General features: G+C 36.9%; 1 protein-coding gene across 1 annotated transcript in view; it reads right to left on the minus strand.

Moving 5' to 3' along the window:
* Window positions 1-2,322: 2,322 nt before the first annotated feature.
* Window positions 2,323-12,688, minus strand: part of PRMT3 (protein arginine methyltransferase 3) — a 69,987-nt gene continuing 59,621 nt past the window's right edge. Inside the window, exons 14-16 of the mRNA XM_070957550.1 lie at window positions 8,666-8,716; window positions 8,380-8,467; window positions 2,323-2,732 (exon numbers count right to left, since the gene is read on the minus strand). Coding sequence (XP_070813651.1) covers window positions 2,623-2,732; window positions 8,380-8,467; window positions 8,666-8,716 — 249 coding nt within the window. The 3' untranslated portion in view covers window positions 2,323-2,622. The remainder of the gene's footprint in view (window positions 2,733-8,379; window positions 8,468-8,665; window positions 8,717-12,688) is intronic.

Here is a 12,688-nt window from a genome sequence, read left to right on the forward strand (position 1 = left end):
TATTTGATAGTGAGATTTTAAGGGTGCATCTTGATAAACCAACTCTGGGGCATAGGAAATACTCCTATTATGTATTAGTTGTGAAAAATAAAATTATATAGGCAATCTAATTCAGGTAATTCCCAGTTATAGTCAATAAATTTAGAAGTGGTTTGCCATTGTTCTCTTTGTCCTAAGACAGAGAGAGAGGGACTGGCTCAGTTACCCAGCTGGCTTTATGCCTAGGGTGTTAAGGTCTCTTGGATTCTAGCCTGGTATCTTAACTACTTCACTGAACAGACTCTGCAATCTGTTAATAGTAGCTAACAAATCCCCTTCAGCCTTTTTACTAAGTAAACAGAGTCGTGAAAAAGTTCAGCCAGCCTTTCCATCATGAAAGCAAATATGGAGAGATAAGAGAGGGAGTCAAATGCCCCATTATAATCCCATCAGCCAATGAAGTAAATTTCAATCTTTAAAGCTTTTTATTGCAAAACATTTGACACAAGGCATAGTCAGAGTTAATGTGCTTAATGGTGCCGGACTACTGATCTAAAATGATCTATGAAACTAAGAAGAAATTCTTATGGAGGCTGAATGTCCCGAGAGGGCAGGGCCAGACAATTGAAGGCTCCTGCATATACATTCCAATGATGGTTGGTTCTAATAAAAAAAAATCATTTCCTAGATGCTTTTTTCTAATAGAAACTTGGCTGGGGAGGAAGGCCAATATTTTATTTTGAGAGAATCTCCTTTAATCGCTTTGGCACATTTCTCCTCCATTCACCCTCCTTAGAAAAGCTTTCCAAGCCACTATAGATTTCTGTCCACTCCCCTTTTTTCAGGCTTCAATCCAATTGTGAATAGAAAAGGGCTTTTAAAGTGTAATAGAACATTCCTCTTACAAGTCACAGTAATGGTAAATCTCGCTTATTGCAGAAACTGACTGTAGGATAACGATTATAACAGTTCTTTGAAGTTTACCAAATTGTACTTTCTGCAAGAATATGTCTGTTAACTGGGATCATCCATAAAAATAAAAAAGTGGTATTATGCTTTAATACACCAGTCATGGGCTCCAGCATAGATAGCCTGAAGTCCCAAGACCCTACAGAATTCTACAGAATTACTGTTCTGCAAAAAATCAACGTCTGTACCAATCTAATCTCTGAGGGATGCTATTCCATAATTCTCTGGTTAGCCCACACTAATTTATCCCATTTGGGGATAAATTACCACCCCAACTTCAATGACTGCACCAGTCTACCTGGAGAAGGTGATTCTAAAGGTAGCTAAGAATCAAGCCATATAAGACTTTTAAAAACAGAACCAAAATATAGAATTGTAACCATAAATCTATTGGCAACTACTGCAACATCCACTATATCGGTATAACAAGGCTGATGCAATTTTTACATGCCAGCATGTGGGCAGCTGCATTTTGCACCTATCGTTACTAAATAGTTCACAAAAGCAGCCCCATACGTGGTGCATTGCAGTAGTCTACCCTGGCACCAGATCCTTTTGTTCCTGTGCCTTGTTAGCGATCTGGAATGCCCTCTAGATAAAGATGAGACTCAAGTGAATGGTGATTTTAATAACAGCAAATTTTTGTATTCCATTTTTAATATTTGAAAGATATTACAATCTAATATCGTATCATTTGAAATCCAAAGACCAAGAAATAAATTTATTTTGAAACTCTGTTTATAAAAATAATGTGTACAAAAGCCTAATTCTTGCCTATGCATTGTTGAAGCTAATCAAATCCAAATGGTCAGACATCCACATAGCTCTATTTGCATGTCTTCAGTATTTTCATGATTATCTTGAAACTAGGCCTTGCTTCCTGCAGACATAAAGACTCTTGATTCTTGCAAAGTTAAAGATTTTGAACCAGAGGATGAATTCAACTGCCAGGAGGTCCTAAAGATTCTCAAAAATCTGTTCTGAAGACTCTCCGGAAGAGTGGAAGTGGTGATAAGGCGGTCTGCAGGGGTGACGGACAAAGCTTGCCTTACCCCTACCGTGAAGAAAACTCCAGGAGATTCCATCACAATAAATTCTGGTTCCCATCTAATAATATGAACTCTTCCCCCTTCCCCCCCCCAAAAAAAAATCATTGTACAAGCGATGTCACTTCTAGATGTAGATCTGCATTGTATTTCTACAGCAATGCATTCTTACATTTACAGAACATTCAGAGACTGGGCAGAGGATTGCTACTCTACTAATCTCCCAAAGGTGCTTTTTCAAGAGGCAACTGGACTTTATGGTTTTTCTTTGAAGACTGAAGCTTCTTGGATGAGAAGCGAAACGTCTTCAAAGAAAAACCAGAAAAACCAGTTGCCCCTTGAAAAAGCACCTTTGAGACAACCATGAGCTGGATGACTGAGAATCTCCATACTCTACTAATGATTTCTCACACAAGGTGAAATAATTTCTCAGGACAGCATGAGCTGATTGCCAAGCACAGTCAGTTGTCTTATATGTCCAGGAAATAAAATCAGCTATACGTCCAGGAAAACAAAAGTTATTGGAAGTAGAACCAAATGAACTTAAATTTTTATCCAGATTTTTCTGCTTCAAAAAGAAGCATTTGGTAATTGAACTAAGCTTCTCAAGATGATTGTAGGGCAATGTTCACTGTAGACTGTATGTCTGCTTCACATTTTTAACTGAAAGTGTTACAATGAGGGCGCGGAGATCTTTTCGGTTTCTGTGAATTGTTATCCTTCCTTTCAGTTCTTCACCTACAGAAACAAAACACAAATGCAAAGATTTTAAGTCCTTTAACCAAAAGTGACTTTCTGCAAGCAAACAGATATTATTTGCTGATTTAAATCCCTTGTTCTTACAGCCTCTCCTCCCAAAGTCTACCCCCGAGAAAAGATGGAGGTAAAGTGGAAAGATTTCTGCTACAAATTATATGTTGTTCAATTCCCTGAAGTCGTTTAAAGACTTACAAATAAGTTAAAAATAAAAATAACAAGGAAAACAAAACGGCCATCTAACACTAAGAACAATAAATTTTGTCCTTTACCAAATTTTTGTCCATTACCACAATATTAATTTTATATTACATGGTGAGGTTCTGATGATTATTGGTACAATTTCTCCTGACTAGCTCTAATGATGTTAATCTTATAGTAATAACATCCTGCTTTCCTACATATCTCTTTAGATTTCAGCTTAACCTGGATGACTCAATTATTTGAGATGAATTTATTTATTTGTATTTGCATGGCTGTCTTGTCTATGGAGATTCTCACATCATGGTTGTCCCAAAGATTCTTTTCCAAACTGGACTTTCTTTGGTTTTTTCCTTAAAAACGTTTCCCTTCAGTTAGAACTGAAGAAGCTTCTTGGATGAGAAGAGAAATGTTTCCAAGGAAAAAACCCAAGAAAGTCCAGTTGCCTTTTGGAAAAGAACCTTTGGGACATGTCCACCCTCTTGTCAAAGAGACAATAAGCAATAAAAAGAATCCAAAGATCAATATCTTTTGATATTGATAAATATCAGATAAATAGAAATAAATAGAAAATCACAATACATTTTTGCTATTAATATTCTTAAAACAAAAAAGCTTCAATTATTATGATAAATAATCTTTATAATTAAACAGATTAATTTTCTGATATGTGTATAACAAAACATAATGACATTTAACTTCAAAATACCCACAGCAAAAACAATTATAGTCCTCGACTTACAACAGTCCATTTAGTGACAGTTCAAAGTTATAACGTCACTGAAAAGTCACTGAAATGTCAAAGTCACTGAAAAGTGACTTATGACCATTTTTCACATCTACATGCTACTTGACCTTTGTCATCCCCATGATCACGTGATCCAAATTCAGACACTTGGCAATTGACTCATGACCATTACTGTGGCCTAAGATTATGTGATTACCTTTTGCTACCTTGTAACAAGCAAAATCAATGGGGAAGCCAGATTCACTTAACAACCGTATTACTAATTTATCAACGGCAGTGATTCACTTAAGAATTGTGACAAGAAAAGTCATAAAATGGGGCAAAACTCACTTAACAAATGTTTCACTCAACAGAAATTTTGGGCTCAATCGTGGTCATAAGTCAAGGACTACCTGTATTAGCTGAAAAATGCTAGTAGTTTTCTAAAATGTTAATGTAAAGCTGTACTTCTACCCGAGATTATTTTATCAGCATACAGTCTCACCTTAATTACGCATAAAGGGATTAAACCTGCTTTTTAAAGCAAATGGATCTGTGAAATCCGATGAATTTGTGAAATCTAGAAAGTAACATTTCTATAAGAATTGATGACAGTTTTCAATCAGGGCAGTCCTCCGTTATTTATTACCAAGCTAACTGCATTAAGTGACCCAGACAATCAGCTTTATTCATTGTCATGAGGCAGATCTTTGCTTTCTCGCTCCAATGGGCTACATTAAATCTCCTTTTGTGTGCCACCATTTCTGTTCCTGAACTAAAGCAATGGCAGGGCAATCAGAACAGGGGAAGAAGATCAGGCCAATTAATCAATGCCATGGGAAAATAAAATGACTGATGTGCTCTCATCAGCTTTGCACAGCTTACACAGTAGAGAGGATGCCTTCCAAGGCTGAGACGCACCACCTCTGCTCAGGAAGAAGCAGGCGAGATATAAGTCTCGCTGTCGTTTGATCCGGCCTGAATTCATTACCCTGCTCCTATGGAACTGACACTCTTCTGGCAGAGAAAATCAAGTCTGATTTGCCTTTAACAAATCTTCCAGAGAAGCATGCAATTATAATTACTATGTTTTTTTAATCCCTTGGAGGTCTGGCTCTACGGCTGAGCACATTATAGCAATCGTCATAGTTGGCTTTTTACTTCAATGGAAATGTTACAAACAGACATACTGCATGATCTTTACGCCAGCTAAGGGCTAAAAGTAATTATATTGCTCAACCGCAAGATGGGAAATTGTTCATAAACTAATGAGATTAGTAGCAGTAAGCCTCCAGAAACAGCAAGTATAAATACGCCATGTCTAGGACCACACAACATGTAAACTGGCTCATCATTAATAAGCCATACGCTTGAGTTACCGGCTTTGCATGGTCTGTATTTCAGATTCAGTTTGAGAAAATGGTCTTAAATGTGCCCGTTGTTTCTATGATTTTAAATTTCAAATTAAAAGTGATTATTTTTGAGTGCATTTATTGAAATTAATAAAAAATTCAAATATTACTAATAGTCTAGAAAGAAGGCTGCCTCATATGATTTTCGTATTTTCTGGCAAAATAAATCTTACTATCCACACACGTATTTACATCATTGAGAGCACACTTTTATTGATATAACTGAACTGAATTAAACTATCAAGAATGAAGTAGCCTTCGGTAAAATGTCCCCTTTAAAATATTTTGATTGCTCAAGGTTGCTCTTTACTATCTTAAAGTCGGTATAGAAAACCACACGGCAAGGCACCATAAAAACATAAAAGATGCACTTCTGCTTATTTTACTGCTAATAGAACTTGCTGGCATAAGGATTTTATTTTTCAGCTTAATTCAATTCAAGAAATAAAGCTTTTTTGGGGGAAAAAAACCAAGTTAAGTTATATACACTGACAGAAAGTAGAAAACATACTATGTCAGGGGAGATACAGAATATATACCGTATTTTTCGCTCCATAAGACACACCTGATCATAAGACGCGCCTAGATTTAGAGAAGGAAAACAAGAAAAAAAAATATTCTGAACAGGAGCCTGAGAGGACCACAGATAGGTGTCCTCTCATGTGCCAGCTCTGCCTATTGACTCCTGCATTGTGGAAGAGAGACAGAAGAGGCAGGCAATGACAAAGACAGAAGAGGCGGGGTTCAGCACTGTAAAAGGACCCTGCCGCCACGGCCCGGCTGCTATTTGCCAAAGGATCGGCACCGTGACTTTTGGGGGAAAAAGTGTGTCTTACGGAGCAAAAAATACGGTATATATTGTCTGTGTGTATGCAAACACATACACAAACACACACTCTTAAAAGCTGAGGAAAAGTAGCCAAGTTTAGTATAAATTCGTATAAATAAAACAATAGCATATTCAGGCAATAGCTGTGTAGAATTGGTGGTGTGTATTTCTGTTATCTAAGATTCTGATTTTTTTTTTAAAAAAAACGCCATTTAAGAGAAATGTAGATTCACTTGTCTGTGAAATATAAGATGGGTCTTTCTTCACTGATTTAGCCCTGTAGCAAAATATTGAGAAAAAATGAAGCACAATGGCAATGTTCTGTTGAACCTCATTCTGTACCACTGTCACATTCCAGAGCATCATTCACTCACACCTGAATCTGCACCAGTTTCTACATATTCTTTTTAAAGTGTGGTGCCTTGATTACTAATCAAATCTGATTAGTAATAAAATGAGAGACTATCAGGAAATAATAGGGTAGTCTGGAAAATTGAAACAACATCCTGGGAAGAAGATAATGATAAACCATTTTATCATTGCCAAAAAAAATCCATCTAGACACAATAAGTTAAGTCAAGCAACTGTTTACCTTTTTTTTTCTATGACTCTGCAACTTCAACATATGCATAGGAATTCATTTTTACATTACCATGACAAACACAAATAATTAATATGCACACTGGGAATGGGAATGGGACAGGGAAACGAAGAAAAATGGGCAGATTTGCTGAAGTATTTACTCCAAGTGCAGATTAACCAGTATAGAGAGCAATTGAAGTATTATCTTCTGTGTTCTGGGCATAATCTTTTGGTTAATATGACCCAAAATGGCACTAACCACTTTAGCTACTGTAACATTGTTTGTCATTGTTAGTTGGTGTCTCAGTGTTATTCCTAACAACTTTCCATATACACTGCTGTCAAAGCATGTTTATCTAATCCTGTACTCATACATTTCATATTGATAACCTTATTATTGTTATCAATGAACATCATCATTTTGGGTTTTGCCCATTAGTTAACCCTCTTGAGGTCATTCTGAACTGTGATTTATTTTATTTTTTTGTCCTCTATGATACCAGCCAACCCCTGAAGTTTAGTAGCATCTTCAAATCTGATTGCCATGCCTTCTATTCCATGCTATTCATAAAGATATAGAAAAGCACAAGTTTGAAGGCAGAATCTTGGGGATCCTATTCAGTCACTACAGAATCATTTAATAAAAGGTGTGCTGGTTCAACCAACTGCAAAATCTACTGAGCCACATTACCCTCTAGCCCATATTCATCCATCTTGTCCTTAAAGAGTACAAGCAGAGATTTTGTCAAATGCTTTATTGGGATTATGATATGCTATGTCCACAGCATTCCCATATCTCCCCCCACCCCCAGTGATTCCTTTTGAAATAAAAGGAGATAAGTCTAGTTCAACAATTTGTTTCTGCAAAATCCATGTTGAGGTAGCAGTGCCTTTTCAAACAGGTTGTAGGCAATCTATTAATATTATTAGGCATTTAGCTAACTCTGTCATTTCCTAGAGTCTCTCTATTGCCTTTTTCAAATACTGGGACTATGTTTGCCCTTCCAATCAGTTCTCTAGGCAGTTTCCAATATTTTAGTCAACAGTACTGAGGTCACTTCTGTCAAATGGCATGTAATTTGCAAGGTCCAGAAGTCTTAAATTCATGGAAAATAGTTAGATGGATTCTTATAGGTCAATGGGGAACCTGACAATGTCACAGTTTATTAGTTTCCCTACATCATGTTGAGGATTTCCAAATGTCTCCCTTGCACTCCCTCCATTACTAGCCATGCATGTAGCTACTAGTAGTGCCTAATACTACTATCTGAATATGTGCCTCTGTTTGTCTCCCACATCCAAGTTAAAGTCGTTCTGAAAAAGTTAATAAAGTATTTGCCAATACTTGGCAAATATGCCAATTTTTCTTTGTCCATTTTCCTGACCCTTTTCTCCATTCCAATTCTCAGTGTGCATATTAACTATTTATATTTGTAATAGTAATGTAAAAATGAATTCCTATGCATAAGTTGAAGTTGCAGAGTAAGAAAAAAAAAAGTAGCCAGTTGCTTTTTGTGCCTAGATGGATTAAGACATTTATTTTTTTGGCAATGATAAGGAAGTGATTTGTCATTATCTTCTTCCCAGGATATTATTTCAATTTTCCAAACTAGCCTACAGTTTCCTGGTAGTCTCCCATTTTATTACTAATCAGATTTGATCCTATTCACCCTTAGTAGGCTGAGTATTTCCACCTATTTTTTTAATTTTTAAGAGTCTTAAAAATTCTGGATCAGTATTAAAATAACTTTCACATATGCTACAATGAAAGGCAAAATGGAAATAGTGGTGGCATAGGGTTAAGCTTTTGAGATGTATGTGGATATATTAACATTCAATCTATTCTGAAAAGTCTAACGACATGGCAAAAATATATACCTTCTTCAACAGAAATTGGTTTTTCCAGAAAAAACATTGTTTGTTTCCAGTGTGTCTTGGTACAACAGGGACTAGTTGAAAGCAGGATCTGCAGTAACAAAATTCAGAGAACCCTGATAAAGTACAAGTCTAAATAACAAGCTTCATTAATTCATTATACAACCATACGTGTTAAATGTTTGCAATACCAAACAGGCTTATTTCCAAACACCTTAAGGCAAAAAGCTGCCAACATATAAAATATATTTTACAATTAATTTTAAACATGTAGCTTTGAAATACTTACTTGTTTGTTACAATTCTTCTCAAAATATACATCAAAATATCCAGCAATTGCCTGAATTAAAAGGAAAACAAAATAGCAAACAGAAATTTTAGTTTACTAGACTCACTAAATAGGTTAAAGCCTATTACGCCCATTCCCGATAACAGAAACCAGCCCACCATAATCCCTATTAGACTTTAAAATGCTGAAAATATAACACAATGTTTTTTAAAAGCCATGCTTCCTTCACACTCCTGCTTTCAACTCTTGTGAAGCACTTCTTTCAAATGCTGTTTACCTTTGTTGATGTGCCCATTAGGATTGCTGAGCAACCTCTTCAAAACTACCTCAGATCAAATCACAGAAAAATCAAGTCCTCTCTCCTGGCCAGTGACAACACAGTCCAAAACCAGGACTGAAACGTGCATCTTTCTGATTCATCTTTGTATATGGAACTTTATGGACTCACAGAAAATATGGACATGAAAATGAATTGTGATTTACTGATGAGCTGGGGGAACCTCTTGAAACACAACAGGCTCCATAATGATCCATGCTTATGATTCATATTTTTGTGTCTGCCATACTGGAATGGGATACATTTTGAGACCTTCTGTGCAACAACAAAAATCAGCTTAAGCATAACTTTGGTGGTGATTGAGGGAGAAATCTCGTAATGGTGGCAAGTGCAAAACGATATGATACACTATTGGATTAATCTTGTCCTATAATTCATAACAAAATGAAGAGCTTGAAATCAAGAAAGCAAGGTAGAAAAGGCAAATTGTCATATAACCAAGACATTGCGCTGGTTGATTGTCTAATTTTTAAAAGCAGCAGTCATATAAACTCAGCTTTACAGTCCAGTCTACGGTCACAGGAGCAGGAAAAAAAAATGCTCTCTCACCTTCTCTTCCTTCCCTTGTCCATGTCACATCCTTTACCCCTCTTTTATTTTTAGGCCTTTCTGTTTCACTTGATTTTACCTCCACATGCACACTTTCCTTTTCTCCTCAAAAATAAAGCAGCAGAAAAACTTAAGTTTGAAAAGAAGCAGTTTTGCTCCACTCCCTGCTGTGAAAGGGAAATATTGTAGCTATCTAGTAAGTAAACCAAAATGACTGCTCCTCACCCAGTCTAGGCACTAGGCTGCTAGCTATAGGCCAGGGCGAACAGCTCCCGTTATCTAAATTCCAAATTATTCAGCAGCTTTTTTAAGAAGTCACAAAATCTGCCTTTCCCTATCTGTTCCTTTAGTCTCTCTCCCATGCTGTCAGCAATTCAAGATTGATCAGACGAGGAGAATAAAGTCATGCATTCTAAAACTGTTTTTTATTATGTTACAGTAACAGAATCTTCCAAATACAAACAGCTCCTTCCTCCTCTTATCTTCAAGAGAATTAGGGAGGGTTAAGATGCTTTCTAAAATTAGATTTCTGCCTTTTTTTAAAAAAAAATCTCCTTTCCTCAAGGTTACTCTTACAGCCCATTATGTGTACTTTTTGGCAGGCAAAGAATAATGGCCACATTTCCCAGAAATATTTGAATTTGAAAAGAAAGGTGGTTGTTCGTGGAGAAATAGCTTTTTAGAAGCCTATATTACGTTCCACCACCAGGCCTGAACCATTTATCAGCACAATTTCAAAGTTGACCTATGGGGAAAAAGTGGCTCTGACTCAACCTTATAAAGACCCAAGTTGCTTTGGCTTTTTGCTGCCCCATGGGCTGATGATGTGCCATCTTTGACAGGGTAGCACTTCCGTAGACAGAGCTGGTGAGCGATTTGCAGAGTTTCCTGGAATTGCAGCTCCCAGTCAAACAGGTGGCAGCCATCGTTAGGGGAGCCTTTGTACAAAAATACCTTGTGCATCAATTGTGCCCATTCCTGATCTGGGCGGCCTTGCTCATAGGAACTCATGACTTGGTCGCTTCGTAGCTAGACTACTACAGTGCACTTTACATCTTGTTGATCTTTTTTAAAGGCCAAGTTACAACTGCAATGGAACACAGCGGCATGGGGTGCTGGGTGCCCATTATCTCATCACTGTTGTGAGAGCTGCCAGGTTTTTTTCCCCAGATGCAGTTTGCCAGCCCTTTTAAGAAACCAAAGTCATGCAGGCTAATACTGATATAAATATAAGGTTACAGTTAACAGATCTTCTAAGGCTGATTGTGCTTCCTGCCCCACCCCTCATTATCTTCATGTGAACTAGAGACAGTCTTGTTTGAGACACTTTCTCAGATTACAATTATGGCCCTGACTCAGATTTCTCTTATCTAACTGTGGTTATCGCTTTTGCCCATGACACAATTCAAGGCGCTAGTTATTACCTTATAGCACTACATAGCAGAGAGTTAGGTGATCAGTGGGATTTCATGTCCATGACAGCATCTGCTCACCCCACCAGGTTGGATAGGGTGGGCGTGGCTCAGATCTCTTTCCTTACATGCTGCCATTTATTTATTTGCTTGTTTGTTTGTTTCTTCCACCTGATTTCAAATGACTTCAGGTGATTAACAAATCAAAAGTATTAAAAACAAAGGGGGAAAAATGCAGCAATGAACAAAAATGAATAATAAAAAATGGCAAGGATGACATCAAAAAGAACAGGAAAGAAAGCAAACTCACATAATCCAAACAAGCTTCAATCCCCCTTGTCAAAGAGCCATGTCTTCAGGGTGCTTCAAAATACCAGAAGCGTGGGAACTAGGAAGCACAATTTTTCTGCAGTAGCCCCTACCTACCCTGAGGAAGAGTTTTTCCCCTGGTATCCAATAGGTCCTCAAACTTTTAGCTTTCAGGAATGCCACTAAGTGTTAGCTTTTCCTCCAGGCTTTGGGATAAGGTAGGCTGGAGCCTGGAGATCACATTGTTCAATGGATTACAGATTGCTGGCGAGGTGCCAAGTTTTTCATTTTACTGTCTTTGGATTTTCTAAATGTGATCCACCCAGAGTTGGGTTTCATAAGATAAGCGGCCATATAAGTCAGATGCATATATGCTCATTACTCATCCTAGGCCAATATACACAGTTATGCCTATCTAATCACAAAAAAGGGAAAGTGGGATATTCCATTTATATAAATGTATCTGCAAGTCAAATACTCCAAGACAGTTTCAAACATATTTAGTAAACAAAAACTGTTAAAAAGTGAGAGTTTTATATCTTTTTTCTCCCTTCTCATGCTTTCTACTCTCTGCATAGAGAGAGTAGCAAAACTTTTAGATTGGATTTTACGTTTTTCTATGGAACACTAGTTGCCAAATATAGTTACAAATCAGTAATGAACATAGGAATTAACTCAACCAAGTAAGCATAAATAGTAACAGAAGGTTAATATAGCTTGTGTCGTGTCCTATAAAACTTTCAGGCTTGGAACTTAATGGTTTAGTCATTCAGTTTTCTTTTACAAAAGAGAAAAGTTTAACTTTAAAGTAAGTACTAAGAAAAGTTTAACAACTGATGTCTACAAATTGGAATGTTACCTGCATTGCACAGATTGATCCTTAAACCTGGATCACAAGAAATATTACTAAGAAATAATTTCGTAGAGTTCATGTAGGAGAAAGCACAGCATTCTAGCACTAACCATTTTGAGGGTTTGATAACAAACATTTAAATTTGGCACAGACACCAGAAGATCTTGTACTCTAATAATGAGCTTCACATTATCTTAAGAGTTGGCTAGGTTCAATTTTCTATCTGCTTCATTTTAATTAATTGACTGGTTAATTAATTGATAGATATGGCTTAGCAATGACAGTAAGCAGTTAACAGAATTAAAATATAATTGCATCAATTGGAATGTCCATGGTACAAATACAAAGTCATGTTTCAACCTCTTTTCCTGCAGTATTCCAACAATGGGTACTACAAGCAGGTTTTCCCAGTTAAGTGTCTTATTCAAGTCAATTCTGATTGGAGAAAGCAATCCTCAAAGTAGCTAGCTTTCAACCCATGAAGGATCTCTGAATATTTATGATCAAGTTCTGTAAGGCAGGTGCACACTGAGTTCACTGGGTTAATCGAAACTAGAGATAAT

The sequence above is a fragment of the Pituophis catenifer genome, unplaced genomic scaffold, assembly GCF_029215685.1.
Source record: "Pituophis catenifer annectens isolate HBS135680 unplaced genomic scaffold, rPitCat1.0.hap2 SCAF_1, whole genome shotgun sequence".
Taxonomy (NCBI): domain Eukaryota; kingdom Metazoa; phylum Chordata; class Lepidosauria; order Squamata; family Colubridae; genus Pituophis; species Pituophis catenifer.